The sequence below is a fragment of the Canis lupus genome, chromosome 25 (assembly GCF_011100685.1).
Source record: "Canis lupus familiaris isolate Mischka breed German Shepherd chromosome 25, alternate assembly UU_Cfam_GSD_1.0, whole genome shotgun sequence".
Classification (NCBI taxonomy): Eukaryota; Metazoa; Chordata; class Mammalia; order Carnivora; family Canidae; genus Canis; species Canis lupus.
Genome location: NC_049246.1, coordinates 45,112,095 through 45,125,878, shown reverse-complemented (window position 1 = coordinate 45,125,878; position 13,784 = coordinate 45,112,095). Strand labels below are relative to the sequence as shown.

Sequence of the window (13,784 nt, the reverse complement as noted above, 5' to 3'; positions counted from 1 at the left end):
GAACCGAGGCCACTCTGCACACTTCTGGCTCTGCTCTCCAGAACCCCCAGAGTCTGCACAAAGCTGCACATTTCTGTCACCCTCCACCACGCCAGACACACATGGCACACATTCAACCAACTGCCACCAGCCACACTGCCCAGACCTTGCTACCAGCCAGCAGAAGGGAAACCCTAGAAGACCAGGTTTTCAAAATACCATCTGTTTCCACCATGGCCTGAATAAACTCCACTGACAGAGGCCTCGGTGCCTGAGAAACAGGGCAGAGGACATGGCAATGGCCCACAGAGCAGCCTGGGAGCCTTCTTCCCTGCGATCCCAAACCCAAGTATCTCCTAGATTTGGCCCCAGAGCCTAGGCCCCTGCAGGGCCAAAAGGGTAGAGCATGGGAAGAAGGGTGTCAGGACGAGGCACCAACGCAGGGCCAGCCAGGGTCCTGGAGAGTGACAAAGAACAAGGCGGGAGCTTCTGAACCCTCCGAAAACCTCAGATGTTGAAGGATGTTCGGGAGCCACTGACACAAGATGGGGAGCTGGGATGAGCCAGGACAGGCTACTCCCATCACAGAACTTTCCAGCCAGACGCTTAGCTGAGGCACCACAGTTTCTAGGTTTTCCTTCTCAGCTAACAAAGCTGGAGGAGGACCTCCTCGTCAACGGTACATGAACTCCTCTGGCCAATTCCAAACCGGCTTTCTGGGCTCCAACATTCTTTAGCAACCCGTGCACCCGCACCTGCTTTACCCCCATACTCACAGGTTTTCCGGTTCAGAGTTAAAGGGATCCGCGTTAATTAGTAAGCGACTGATGACAGAACCTCCAGGCAAGGAACCAGACATCCCAGCCCGAACATCTGGAGGGAGGGAACAGGGACAGACTGCAGGTCAGGATTCACTGGATTAGGAGACGCTCACGTCTTCTAGGCTGAGGGACACGTACTCTTTGACATGTTACTGTAATTAAACATCTCTCAATAATGTAGAAACAGATCCAAATGTTGACAATTAAGTGTTTCAGGCCAAAGATTACCACCATAAATCCATATTCATGGAGCAAAAACACACACACTGGGTGGCAGAGACCAACACCTAGAAGACGTGTCAAAGAACGGCTTACAAAGTCAGTTCCATCACAGGTAAGAAGCTCCACTTAACGATCCCTTAGTACAAGTCATCTTAGCATTCAGCCGCACGGCTTTGAGAGGCTAAGTTCAGGAGACGTAAATAGGGAACAGCCCAAGTGACCAGAACCCTCAAGGAATCTGCATTATAATTTGAAAATGTCAAGTCCTGAGCACCAGGGCAGAACTGGAGCCCCGCCAGTCCACCCATTCAGGGACATGTGTCTCTGATTAAACAAATACAGCTCATTGGCCTCATTGCCCAAGGGCTTCTGGAACTTTCTATTCAGCTGAGATTCACCTAGAAGTTGCCCAATCACTTATGGGAGCCGATGGTGTGACGTGCACTCTGCCAGGCCCAGGAGGACTCAGGAAGTCACCTGAAGCTGCTTAAGGGGCTCCTACTGGCCATCTCAGTCCCAGTGCTAACCCTTCCTTCTGCAGACACAGAGAACTGTTACTGCCCTCTGGAGGGACGGTTACCTCCACCCCTACCTGGGCAAAATGAAAGCAAACATAGGAAGGTGGACTGGCCCAACTCCGTGGCCATTTGTGCCCTCCTACAATCATGCTAGAAATGACAGGATGACTCAGCTGGCTCCCCACCACAACCTGCCCACCCCTCCCTCCTCACTCAGGATGACTCCTATTCATCCTTCAGGACCCAGCTCAACTATCGCCTCCTCAATGATGCCTTTCTGGGGCCTCTGGCAGCAATCTGGGGGCTGGCTGCCCCTTACAATAAATAAAAGCACTTTTCATGCCATAATATCACTTTGAAACCTAGTCTCTGTTTCCCACAGACCTAAATATAAACTCTTAAAGGACAGGAACTGGGTCTCATTCATTCCCACAGACTCCGTGCCAGGCAAAGCAGGAGGCCCCTGACCTCACTAGCTGGCAGGGTAGCACCCCACCTGCACTGGCCCACAGACACACACGGCCAACCTGTGGGGACACTCACTGGAGAACAGGATCTTGGTGTTCAGGGCTGGCAGGCCATCCCGGTTTCCTGACTGGGAAGGAAGAGAGGCAGAACTGCCCAGTGACAGACTTCCTTTGCTTATCAGCTTCTCACATGGGGATTTGGACACTACAAAAACAGAACAGAAACCCGTAAAACCATCCAAAATAGAACATTCCTGAAGCACTGGGAAAGGTCATTAGAGAAACAACTGCTGCTAAGGGCTGAGGGGAGTAGGGAATGGTCACCAGCCCTGGTCAGGCCCCAGCAGAGGGTACGAGACAAATCAAGAGTCCAGGAGAGAGGAGGTGACCTGGGAAGGGGCCGGAGAGGCAAGTGGGTCTGGACACCCTCTGGAGGCTGGGACAGGGGGGTGGGGCTGACTCCCAGTCACAGTGGGGGCTGTGGGCGCCCGTGGAGGGCAGAGTGGAGCTCAGAACAGTAATGATCATGGAGTAAACACTCAGGCAGACACCTCCCAGCGGGTTGCACAGGCTACAAGGAGGGGGCTACACAGTCAGTCGGAAGGTGGTGCCTCTCCACAGCAACAGCCTGGGCTGGGAGCTGTTCCAAAGGGATAAGGAGCTCCAGCGGACAGCCCGTAGGGCTAGGTGGTACCATAGCCAAAATGCCAGGTAGCCTGGCCTGCAACCACCTGCACAGGAATGCCTGAGCCCTGCTGCGCCTGGCGTGCATCGGCAGGTTCTGGGGAAAGCACACTCTTTCCTATGGGGTCCTGCAGGGACTTTCCCAGACAAGGGAGGTGGTGCACGGAAACAGGCCATGCATTCGTGACTTTTTATACTAAGAAGTCAAAGCAACTATGAGAAGGGAACCTAAACCTTCCTAGGGCCAGCTTTCTGACTATGGCAAACCCCAGAGGCCTGAGCACTGTGATGGGGTCATCAGGACTGGCTGGTACCTTTGCGGAGGCTCCTGCCCTTGGCAACCCCACAGCTCTCAGTGGGACACACTCTGTCATCCGACTTCAGGTCTTTTTTCTCCTCTGACTCAGAGAGACCTAAGGTGAAGCCCTCCTGTTCTTGGGTCTGGGCGTTCTGTTCGTCAACAGCTGTGCAAGGAAAGAACGACTGCAGTTGAGTGCATGGTGGTGAAGTACATGGATGGCACGTGGCCCAGAGCGCCTGCCCAACATAGGCTCCTCTCCCCATCTCCGTGAACTCTGTTTAGACATCCTCTCAGCTGAGGGCTCACAGCCCAAAGTGGCCAGCCCGTCCCCACTGTCCTCTGAGCCGTCCAAGAATGTCGGGCTCCGGGCATCTGCGTGGATGGGCTGGGGAGAAGGAGGAGAGCCAAGCGGCTGGAAGACGTGGAGAAGGGGAGTGGACTAAAGGCACATGGGGCCTCCACCTGACCATCAGCCAGAAGCAGGCCTGGCGCACACACACCAGCGGGGATCACAACCCCTGATTCTCACTGATGGACGAGGAGGCGGGTCTGCTGGGAAGGGTTTGGGGTGAGTGGGAGTGGGATGAAACGGTTTCTGAGAGTCGTGAGAGCACACAGATGGAGGACAATACAGCCCGAGGGAGGCTGGATGCCTGAAGTTCACAGGTCACACTGCATTTGCAGCATTCCCTTCAAAGCTTAGAAATCAAGTCTACAAAAAGGAAGCTACCAGCCAGTGAGTCTTTAATCCTACACAGTCCACCCACCCTCTGCCTGCAGGCTCATCATGGAGAGTTGGCAACCTGGCCCCCAGGCCCGGAACACCCTCCACACCGCAGCAAGGCCCCCCACTGCTCTAACCACCTCCCGCCCAGCCTCCCACCCTTCAACACACAGCAGTGCCCCGTGCCAGCCTCTCTTTCCATCCCACAGCTGATGGCCTCACCCACCACCCCCAGCCAGGCCCACCTCTCATAGGGTCCTCCTCTCAGGGTGTCCTCAGAGCTCCTAGTTCCACCTCCAGAGTGAGGTTCTCTTCAGAACACCCCCAGCCCCCGTGCAGCCCCTGTCCCCTCGGCAAGGTCCCTGCACACCCACCGCTAGCATCTGTTTCTGCCAAGCTGCACCCGAGGCCTGGCAGCTAGACAGGTCAGGCCCCTTGCAGGGAGTGGTCCCCCCAAGCAAGGACCGGTTCACACCCAGCTGGGGTCCCACCCTGCCCTGCCCTCCGCTTTCTGCTCCCTCTAATCCTTCCATCAGACACAAGTGTGGTGAGGAGGGCGGATGTGCCTTGGGGTGTCTGGCTGTGGCCCCAGAGGTGGATTCCTGTTTGTCTGCCACCACGTCTGGGGGGAAAACAGAGTGCCCAGTGCTTGCTGAAGAAAGCTACTTGATCGTTAAGAGACCCGTTACCTTTTTCTGTGTGTTCTATGATCTGACGGATGGCTTTCTTCAGGCTGTTGGCTCTGAGCATGAGCTGTTCCCGGGGACGAAATATCTGCGGCCGGGTGGGGCACGCCGACCCCACGGAGCGCTCCCCTGTGGAGCCGCAGCCGCTGCCCGCCCCGTCTCCATCTTCCGCCTCCTCGGCGATGGTGGGCGGAGGGGTGGGCAGGGAGGACGAGGCCTGGGACTCATCGTCCAGGGTCTTGAGGAGAGAGTCCAGCTTCTCTTTCAGGACAGAGCACTGGTGGAAAACGAAGGGAATGGGGTGGAGTGCTTCTCCGTCCGACACCCTCCCGCCCAGGAGCCCAGGCACGGACCTTCTTGGCCATGACCTCTGACTCCTCCGAGCTCTCGGTGGTCTTCTCGTAGGCTTTCCCCACCCGAGCCACGAAGTCCTTCACAGTCTCGCAGAGCACTCTGTGGGAGGAAACACGGAAAGACACTTCCAGAGAAAGTTCTGCCTGGGACCCAGGCACCCTGCGAGGTTGACCCCTGGCTCCTCCAAAGCCACCGGGCACTCACTTGGCCGACGAGATCACCACCGAGTGCTGGTCGGAGGTCAGGATTTTGGAAAGATGGGCTGCGACTGAGTCTTCATAGAAGAGAATTTGTTGCACCTACAGTTATCACGAGACAGGGTGGGGTGACTGAAAGGTCCCAGAGAGCTCCTCACCCACTTCCCCAGCCAGCCGGGGCCTCAGCTCACTTCACGCGCCAACCTGAGATCCGCCAGTGCTGGCTGAAAGGTTTCAAATGCTTCACCAAGCTGTGAACAGACAGGTCTTAACAAAAAAGACCGTGTCGATATGGCGCTACTTCAGTCTCACGGCCCGCCCCTGCATGTGCCAGGAAGTGCAGTCTCTAGTCCTGGCACCTTCTGGCAGCAAGGTCGACAGGCAGGGCTACTTCACTGAGCTTCCAGTCACAGCGGACCTATTTTTCTTCCTGGTTGAGACAGGGCCCTGGCCCCTCGGCTCCCGGCGTAAACGAGCCCCTCCCCACTCACCTCCACCTGCTGAAATGGGATTACTGTGTGGCCAACACAGGCTCCAGGGCCCGCCACCCAGCCAGTAAAGATCTTAGGCTTTGCACTCTGTGTTCTTTCTCTCTCAAAACATGCAAACCTTTGTTTGCTCATAGGCCAGGTCAAGGCCCAGGCAGACTGGAGCTGGGGGTCATCGTTTGCTGACCGCCACCCTAGCCCATTGTCCTGACCCTCCTGACAGGGAGACAGCCCGTAGCAGAGCCCTCTCTCCGCTCAGCCAGCAGCCAGGTCACCAGTGGGCATGAGCACAGCTACGTGCCGGGCACTGCATGAGCAGAGCCAAACCTAGGCCTAGGCCCTGGGGGACCAACAAGTCACAAAAGCAATTGTAAAATGAGAAGAACCAAACATTGGACACTCGACCAGCACAGGCTAAGCACAAGGGTGGCAGGATGGAGGGATTCTAGAGGAGTGGGACGAGAGAGGGAGCCTGGAGGCCACTGGGAACAACAGCAGTAGGGGCAGACCTTGGGAGTGCACAGTGCAAAAACAGGAAGTCGTAGGAGACCATCGTCACAAGGGACTCCAAGTCCTGGGGTCACCCCGGGAAGCCCCCAGAGGACCCCAAGGCCCACGAGATAGTTGGAATTCACTCAGCTCCCACGTGACCCTGGGCTGAGCCTGCACCTCTGCGGGCCCAACCTCAGGCAGGACGTTTAAGGAGCGGCTCATCAGCGAAGGGCTGGGGAGGTGGCGTGAACAATGCTAGGTGCGGGCAACAGCAGATACCTCAGAGCCCTCACTGAAGTCTTCGGTGCCCGTGGAAGAGGAGGCCTGCCGCGGGAGTTTGGTCTCGTAAGCCATGACGCTCCACCTGCACACATAAAGGCAGCCCTCAGCAAGTCGGCCCAGCCCTGGGCAATCTTACAGTCTGACTTCATCCGTAAGCCCTTTATCTCCACTCTGCGTCCCATAACTTGGCTCCTCACTGAGCTGAGAACAAACGTCACAACCAACAAGGCCCTGCAGGCCCCTGAGGGAGGGTAAAAGGGATCCCATGAATGAACACCTGGCTTCTGTGAGCGATGGGTTCCCCTTCTACAGAGTGCCAACACCCCCCAGCCAGCAGCCAGCTCCCCCAGAAAGGAGCATTTCACAGGCACCAAAGACAGGCACGGACACCTCCCTTAAAGGGAGAAGACGCGGCAGGGACAGCCAGAGTGCACCCAAAATCACACTGCCAATCACCACTGCAGGATCCTACCCAAGACCATGAAGCACTTGTCAGTGAGACCAATTTCCCACAGGCATGTGGTTAGTGGGATTCCCTACATCTAGCTCAGAACTAAAAGTAGTTCACTCAAAAAGGATGCCAAAGTATTTTTAAACCTATACAGAACAATTACCCAGAACTTAGCTTCTCCTGGGAACAGAGTATGGGGAAATGGGACCGCTCAGCCTTATGACAAGGATGACTCTGCTGGCGGGGGTCCGCCAGGGGCACCCCTCACCCAAGGCCTCGCCGCCACACTTGAACCACTCAAGGGCAGGTTGCTCACCCGTTCTGTTTATTTTAAACTTCTGCAGAATCTGATGAAAAGTTAGAAACTATCAAAAAATATCAAATATCAAAACCTGACCGTGCTCAGGTCCAATATTTTTTTCAACAAACACTAGTTGAATTGACCAAATGAATTAAACTCTCATCCCTCAACACCCCCACAAGGTAGCTGGGATTATTTTTCCCTTCCTGACGAGGAATCTAAGACTCAGTGAGACTGAGGAAAGTGCTCAAGTTCATGCAACTCTCAGTGACAGGGCAGGGATTTACATCTCAGATGCGTCTGACTGTCCTGTGTTTCTTTTTTTTTTTTTTCTGTGTTTCTTATTGAAGCATAATTAATGTCCAGTGTTATATTAGTTTCAGGCATATGACACAATGATTCAATAATTCTCAGTCAGGTCCAATCTCTACAAACAGCTGCACAGGACTTCTGTCGTCCTGGGAGCCCAGGCGGAGAACACCTGGTCGAGGTGCCCTGCCCTGTGTGGTGCGAGAATGCCCTCCACTCACCGGTCCAGCATCTTGGTGCTGGCTCGTTCCAGCTTTTCTAAGATCTGCGGGAGCTGGGTGTCATCGTCACAGGCTGAGCCCCAGCCTAACACGCGAGCCAGGTCGTTTCCTGTGCCGAGGGGCAGCACTCCCAGCTGGCACTGGCAGGACACAGAGGGAAGACATGACATTAAACACCCTCCCTGTTAACTGTGACAATAGCCAAGTTCAGCAAGAGGTCTCCGCTAAGACAGGGTGGCTCTCAGAGTCTAGGCAAAGCCCACCACACAGACGGAGGGTCTTTTAATCCAAGAGAAGATTCCAGAACTATGCCTGTTTCTCGTCTTGACACTTAATCCTCTAGGACCACCCTGATGTAGATTTCCAAAATCTCCTCCCTTCCCATTTTCACTGCTATGGCCACAATCCTGCCCCTTCCTGTGAGTATCTAGGAAGCCCCACCTCTCTGAGTCCCCACGACCTCTCCATCCACTACACCTTATTCACTAATGCCAAGATCATCTTTCAAAAACATCACTAGTGTCATTTCATTCCTGGCTTCTAAGTCCACCAGAAACAGGAGCCAGGACATGCACCTAACCTGAGCATGCCCCAGTGCTTGGCCTATAGCCTTCCACCTGACCCTCCCCAGAGCCACGGTGTGTGCTGCTCAGGCCCGGCCTCCACCTGGAACTCTCATCAGGCCAGTTCGGGCTCAGGAAGCTCCCCGATGCTGGATGCCGAAGAACTCAGCCTCCAGCGCTGCCATGCAGCGTGTGGAAGCGCTACCAGTCCTCCCCAAGCACAGCACGGCCTGGGACCACCCACCCCAACCACCCTCCCGGGGCCAGCAACTCAGCCAGAAAGCCCCGCCAGCCCAAGGATGAGGACAAGGAAACCCAGCACACCAGTCGGAGAGGACCCGGTGTTGGAGCCTTAAGAAAAGGGGCAGAGAGAGCACTAAAAGCACAACAGTGTTCCAGATGGAGAGGTGACCCACGTGCCAAGTCAGGAGACAGGAAGTCTGAGAAGCAGAGACAAAGGAGGAGCCACACAGGGGACTCTGATAAACTAAGTTTAAGTCTGGACTTTATCCTAAAGTCAACGAGCCACCAGAGAACACTCAGCAGAGTGGGTGAGTGAGCAAAACTGCCCATGGGGAACAGCCCCAGTGAGCAGCCTGGACAGAGTCCCCAGGGCAGCTGAGGTATACTCAGCAGCACACAGGACGTGGCCCAGACACTCTGGGGTGGCAGCTAACTGGAAATGAGGGAGGGCGAGGGAAGGATCCAGAATGATGTCTGGTAGATGATATTTTCAGGCTCCGTGGAAAAAAAACACAGGGTGGTGGGGCTGAGTGGGGGGCTCAGGGCCAAAAATGCCAGGCTTGAGGCACTATGGGCACGTAGACAGACCTGGGGCAGCCAGGAAGAAGAAAAACACAGAGAGAGGGTGAAGGTGGGGTCTCAGGGAAGCCGGGCAAGCAGGGGAGTGATCAGGACCAAGTGTGACGGAGAAGCCAAAGGAGATGAATGCTCGCTGGACTGAGCTGAATGGATGAAAACAAACGACTGGCCTCCCTGCCTGCCTGATTAGTGATGGTGAACTTGTAAATAATCCTGGAAGTCCACAGACTTAAATGAGGGCGCAAGTGTCCTGGCCCACCTCCACCACTAGGGGGCAGTGTGCGCCTGCGCTGAGCAGTTGGCGGGCACAGGCCAGTTCAGACCCGGTTCAGACAGGCGCCTCTCAGCATCATCACAGAGTCCAGGGCTAAACAGACAAGTCCCCCACCTACCAAGACCACCCACGCTAGCAGCCGGGAGAGAAGGCTAAGTCTCTGAAAAACATGCTCAAAGTCAGGTCAAAGATCTGGCAAATGTGTTGAAAGCAAATGACAAACCTAGAAAAATACGACCGACAGGAGTTGGTCCTAATATATAATAATATCCCTAATGTAACAATGATCCTTAGTATGTCTTAAAAAGGTAAATATTCTAATAGAAAACTAGGCCAAAAACATGGACACCTGATTCACCTAAAAATTCATAGTTAACGGAAATATTTGACTTGATCAGTATTAAATAAGAATCAAACATACTGTTCTCTACCTAGTTGGGCAAAAGAAAGATGATGAGCAAGAGACAGTGAAGGGGAAGGGTGTCTCTGCAGCCTCAGGAAGGCACACGGGCACAACCCCCCAGGGCAGGGAGGTGAGCCAACCTGTGCTGCACGGCTCCGCCCGGCAGAAAACCAGCACAGAGCTCTCCGTTTACTGGCGAGGATCACAAGGCAAAACACAGTAACTGGACAGCCTGGGGAATGTGGGTCTGTGTAAATTAAAACTGCATCATGTCTTATACATATATATATCTTGACCGGAGGTCTGAAAAATAGTTACGGCAGTGGTTAGCACTGGAGGGTGAGGAATGACGATGGAGCACAGTGGGAAATCAATGAACACTTTTTTGTTTTCCAATCAGGAAAATTTAAGAGAGAGAGAGAGACACGAAGTCCAATGAACCCTGTGACTTGACTTTCAAGTCTACGTCTGCCGCCCCACCACCACCACCACCACCACCACCACCACCAAGCAGGAGGCACCGGCAGCAGGGCCTAGCACTACCCAATAAAAGCTGGGGGGGCACCGTGGGATGGCAGCCCCACCCAACTTGTTCCTGGCCTGGGACCTCCAAGGAGTGGAAGGTTCTTTCATAGCTCCCTTCACTTCTAGCTGAAGTTCTCATTCCTACATCACAGCTCCTGGGCCCTGTGACACCTGCTCTTCCCTCCGAGACTTGAGCCGCACCCAGTTGAGAGGACAGGGAGATCACGGTACCACAGCATCGAGCTCCCCTGCCCGGGCCCCTCCACGTCCACGTACCTGTTTGTGAAGATTGAGGCTGTCGATTTCAGAGAGGACCCAGCCAACACTGCCATCCCCACCACAAACCAGAATCCGGAATGTATCAAACTTCTGGAATAAGCGTAAGCTGCAGAGAAATGAAAATGTCAGAGAAATGAGGTCCATTCTAAAGGCCAAATGATGGCCAGTGAGTCCTGGGCCAAAAAGTCCATCAGCACTCCTCGAGACTGAACTGTGCCCCTGCTGTGAATACGCTTCTGGGAGCAGAGCCCAGGTGTGCTCAGGCCCAGCCTGCAGGGCTGCCCACCCACACCTCTGTGCCCACTGGCCCTCACTCCCATAGCTCAGGAGCCCTAGGCTGTAGGAGTCTCCCTGCGCCCCTCCTTCCCAGGTGTGGGAGCCATCCCGGTCCCCTCAAATCTTATCTCCATTACCTCTCCCTCCTGTGATCCTCTTGATCACCTTGCTACATGAAATGTCCCTTCAGAACACCTTACAGCGTTCTGCTCATCCCTCACTCACCCTCCTGAGAGGCCTTATCCACATTTTGGCTTCAGGGACCACACGGATCCCAATGACCCTGCATGAGGCCCCCAGGCCTTCCTGAAGGACAACACTTGCACCCATCTACCAGAACGTGTCCCTCCATGTCTCATGGGCACCTCCTCATTCTAAGCTTCCTTCCTTGGAGAACTGCAGCACTATGAACCCAGTTACAGAGCCAGACTTCATCGTCCCCTTGGAGTACAGACCACCACAGCTTCTCTCCTAATCCCTACAAGGGCCTCATGTCTCCTCCGGGACTCCAATTAGTGCCACCAGCACAACCTTCCCAAAAGTTTCGAGTGTCTAGCTTTATTACGTTTTTAAGTACTTCATAACTAGTGCGGAGCCCAACACAGGACTTGAACTCACAACCCTGAAATCAAGACCTTAGCTGAGATCAAGAGTTGGATGCTTAACTGACTGAGCCAACCAGGCACCCTGAGTGTCCAGCTTGAGAAGTTGCCACCTGTCTCCAGGAAAGGTTCAAACCTCTCAGCCAGGAGCTGCCTGCCGGCTGCCCCAGCTCCACGCCCCCCCTCCCCCAGCCACCCCACTGTGTCCTCGCCTCTCTGCAGAGAGCATCCTCTGCCTAGGAGGCTGCTACCCATCTCTCTGCCATTAAAACACTAACTGTTCTCAAATGCTAGCTCAGCAGAGAGACTGAGAGTCTCCCCAGTTTAATCTGTATGCTCCTTTCCCTGGGTTCCTCAAGAACCTGTACATGCCCCGTCCATGTGACAGATCACTCTGCCTTGCGACCTCTATCCGTTCGTGTGCTGCACAATCTGAACACAAGGACCCCAAGCTACCTGGGCTTGCATCTGGCACAGAGTCCCGACCAGAGGAAGTCCGCAGAAAACAAACAGGGATGAGTGACACAGCTTGAAACTCGGGCTATCAGCAGGGCAGAGGTCCTGAAGCAGCAAGGTGGTACCTGACCTTCAGGTGCTAGAGAAATGGCCACGTGTGCTCCGCTGGGAACACTGGTCTCCCTCAGGCCTCCCTTCTCTGGAGAAGACGTGACACATCCAGGCTGGGAATCGGGAAAATGAAGCAGTATCTCCAAGTTCTGTGGTGAACTGCAGGAGGGCAAGGCTGCTGCCCAGAAACAGGAACTTCCTCAACCAACTCCACGGCCCTTCCATGGGGGCTTCCAAAACCAGCCCGTCCCCTGCTGCTAACTCCTCTGGCCGGTGGGGGTCTGTGTGCTCGCCCAGATGGGCACTCGGCTGCTCCCGGGTCATGTAGTGTGGCCAGCCGGTCCCACCCATCCCACGGCACCCACCTGACGACCCTGGTGCCCTACGGGGAAACAGCCCAGACCTGTGTGGGATACAAGGGCCTGTGATGACCCTGCCAGTGGTCCCTTTTTTCTTTTTTCTTTTTTTTTTAATAACTACCTATCAAGCCAACAGCAAATATGCTCCTGGGCACAGACCACCACTTCATTGGTGTCTCCGAAGAAACACAATGAACGCAACCTCTGAGGACCAGGCCAGCCCCAGCCCGTGACTGTTTTCCAACAGCGCCTTATGCCAGTGGGGAAAAGCGACATGCCAGATAGACGACCCCAGGCACCATTGGGCACGTTCCTCTCCTCTGCGGGGTACCCAGGCTCCTGTTCCAGCAACACCCTCCTCCAAAACAACACACTCCTGGGAGCCTCGGAGGCAAATACACCCCAGAGAACACTGTCTGCAAGCACCTTCCACAACAACCATCCTGGACAATCTCCCTTCCAAGCAAGGCTCCTACCTCAGAGCTCCTACGTTGAATTGGTGCTGCCAAGCAAGGAAGCTAAGAGTTCCTTCAAATGACACAATTTACAGCAGCAAATGTTCTCCACAAATGACACAATGTACAAAAGTAGAAAGAACACCCATCAGATGTCCAAATTACCCTGCCCCACACACACTGGGCTTCACATATCTGCATGTGTCACCGTACCTGCAAGTACAGAGTGCTCGCAGCGTACCTGTGAGGTAAGAGACCTCTAGTGCCCTCCCAAAATGAAGACTTGCCCTTGCGGCCCCCTTAGTACCACGCACCATTGAAAAAGAGGCTGATCTGTAATCACGGACATAAAAACATGTCTGTGCTGACACAGGCGCAAAGCAGAAGGCACGACAGGAGGTCCCAGTAGGTGACCTGATTTAAACGTGTCTGCACAAGTGAAATCCACATTCAAAAGCCAGAAAGACAGGCGACTCTATTCTGCTGTTAAGGGTGGGTGCCTTCGCTAATGGGATCTGGGGAGGGGATGGTTCAACAAAGACTTTCTACCCCCTATTTAGATGTTTCTGTATCTCTGAATCTTTTTGTTCATGAGCATGCATTATCTTCAGACAGCTTTAAAGTTCCAAGAAAGATCTATTTTGCTGGCTTCCTACCCGAGGTGTGGTCCTCCGTTCATGAGGTCAAAGACTTGGGCAGGGTTCAGCAGCTGTTTGAATCTTCTGAGGAACTTCACACCCTGGTTGTCCCCACTTTTGGAATTGACAAAGACCAGCAATGGGCTTGTGCAGGATGGAGGGCACGTGGCCTTCCAGAAGCCTGGACATGAGGGTGGAAAGGGAGAGGGGACAATGAGGAAGCTACCCCAAGAGCCCATTGCGGGGCTCAACCATAGAAAAAGCAGCTGACCCCTGCAAGAGACCTGTAACTTCCATGCACACACCCAGTCACCAACAAGATCTCGATAAACAGTCTTCTGCATCACCCTTCCCCACGGAGAAGAACGGGAGTCCCATCCAGTTGGACCTTGTGTTTAAGTGACTCGATTTCAGCAAGACCATGCGCCTCGCTGCTGTCCTTCCCTTCTACTCTCAATCTGGAGGAGCTACCTTCTGAGATCCGTGCCCCAGTTTCCCACCTCCTACCGACGCCTGTTAACACA

General features: G+C 54.4%; 1 protein-coding gene across 5 annotated transcripts in view; it reads right to left on the bottom strand.

The window, feature by feature from the left end:
- DGKD (diacylglycerol kinase delta) overlaps positions 1–13,784 on the bottom strand; it is a 110,518-nt gene that overhangs the window by 21,430 nt on the left and 75,304 nt on the right. For all 5 annotated transcript variants that reach the window (XM_038574228.1, XM_038574229.1, XM_038574230.1 and 2 more), the window contains 10 exons: positions 13,279–13,441; positions 10,361–10,469; positions 7,498–7,637; positions 6,213–6,297; positions 4,961–5,055; positions 4,756–4,855; positions 4,406–4,679; positions 3,006–3,155; positions 2,084–2,212; positions 756–852 (listed from right to left, as the gene is read on the bottom strand). In XM_038574228.1, coding sequence (XP_038430156.1) covers positions 756–852; positions 2,084–2,212; positions 3,006–3,155; positions 4,406–4,679; positions 4,756–4,855; positions 4,961–5,055; positions 6,213–6,297; positions 7,498–7,637; positions 10,361–10,469; positions 13,279–13,441 — 1,342 coding nt within the window. The remainder of the gene's footprint in view (positions 1–755; positions 853–2,083; positions 2,213–3,005; positions 3,156–4,405; positions 4,680–4,755; positions 4,856–4,960; positions 5,056–6,212; positions 6,298–7,497; positions 7,638–10,360; positions 10,470–13,278; positions 13,442–13,784) is intronic.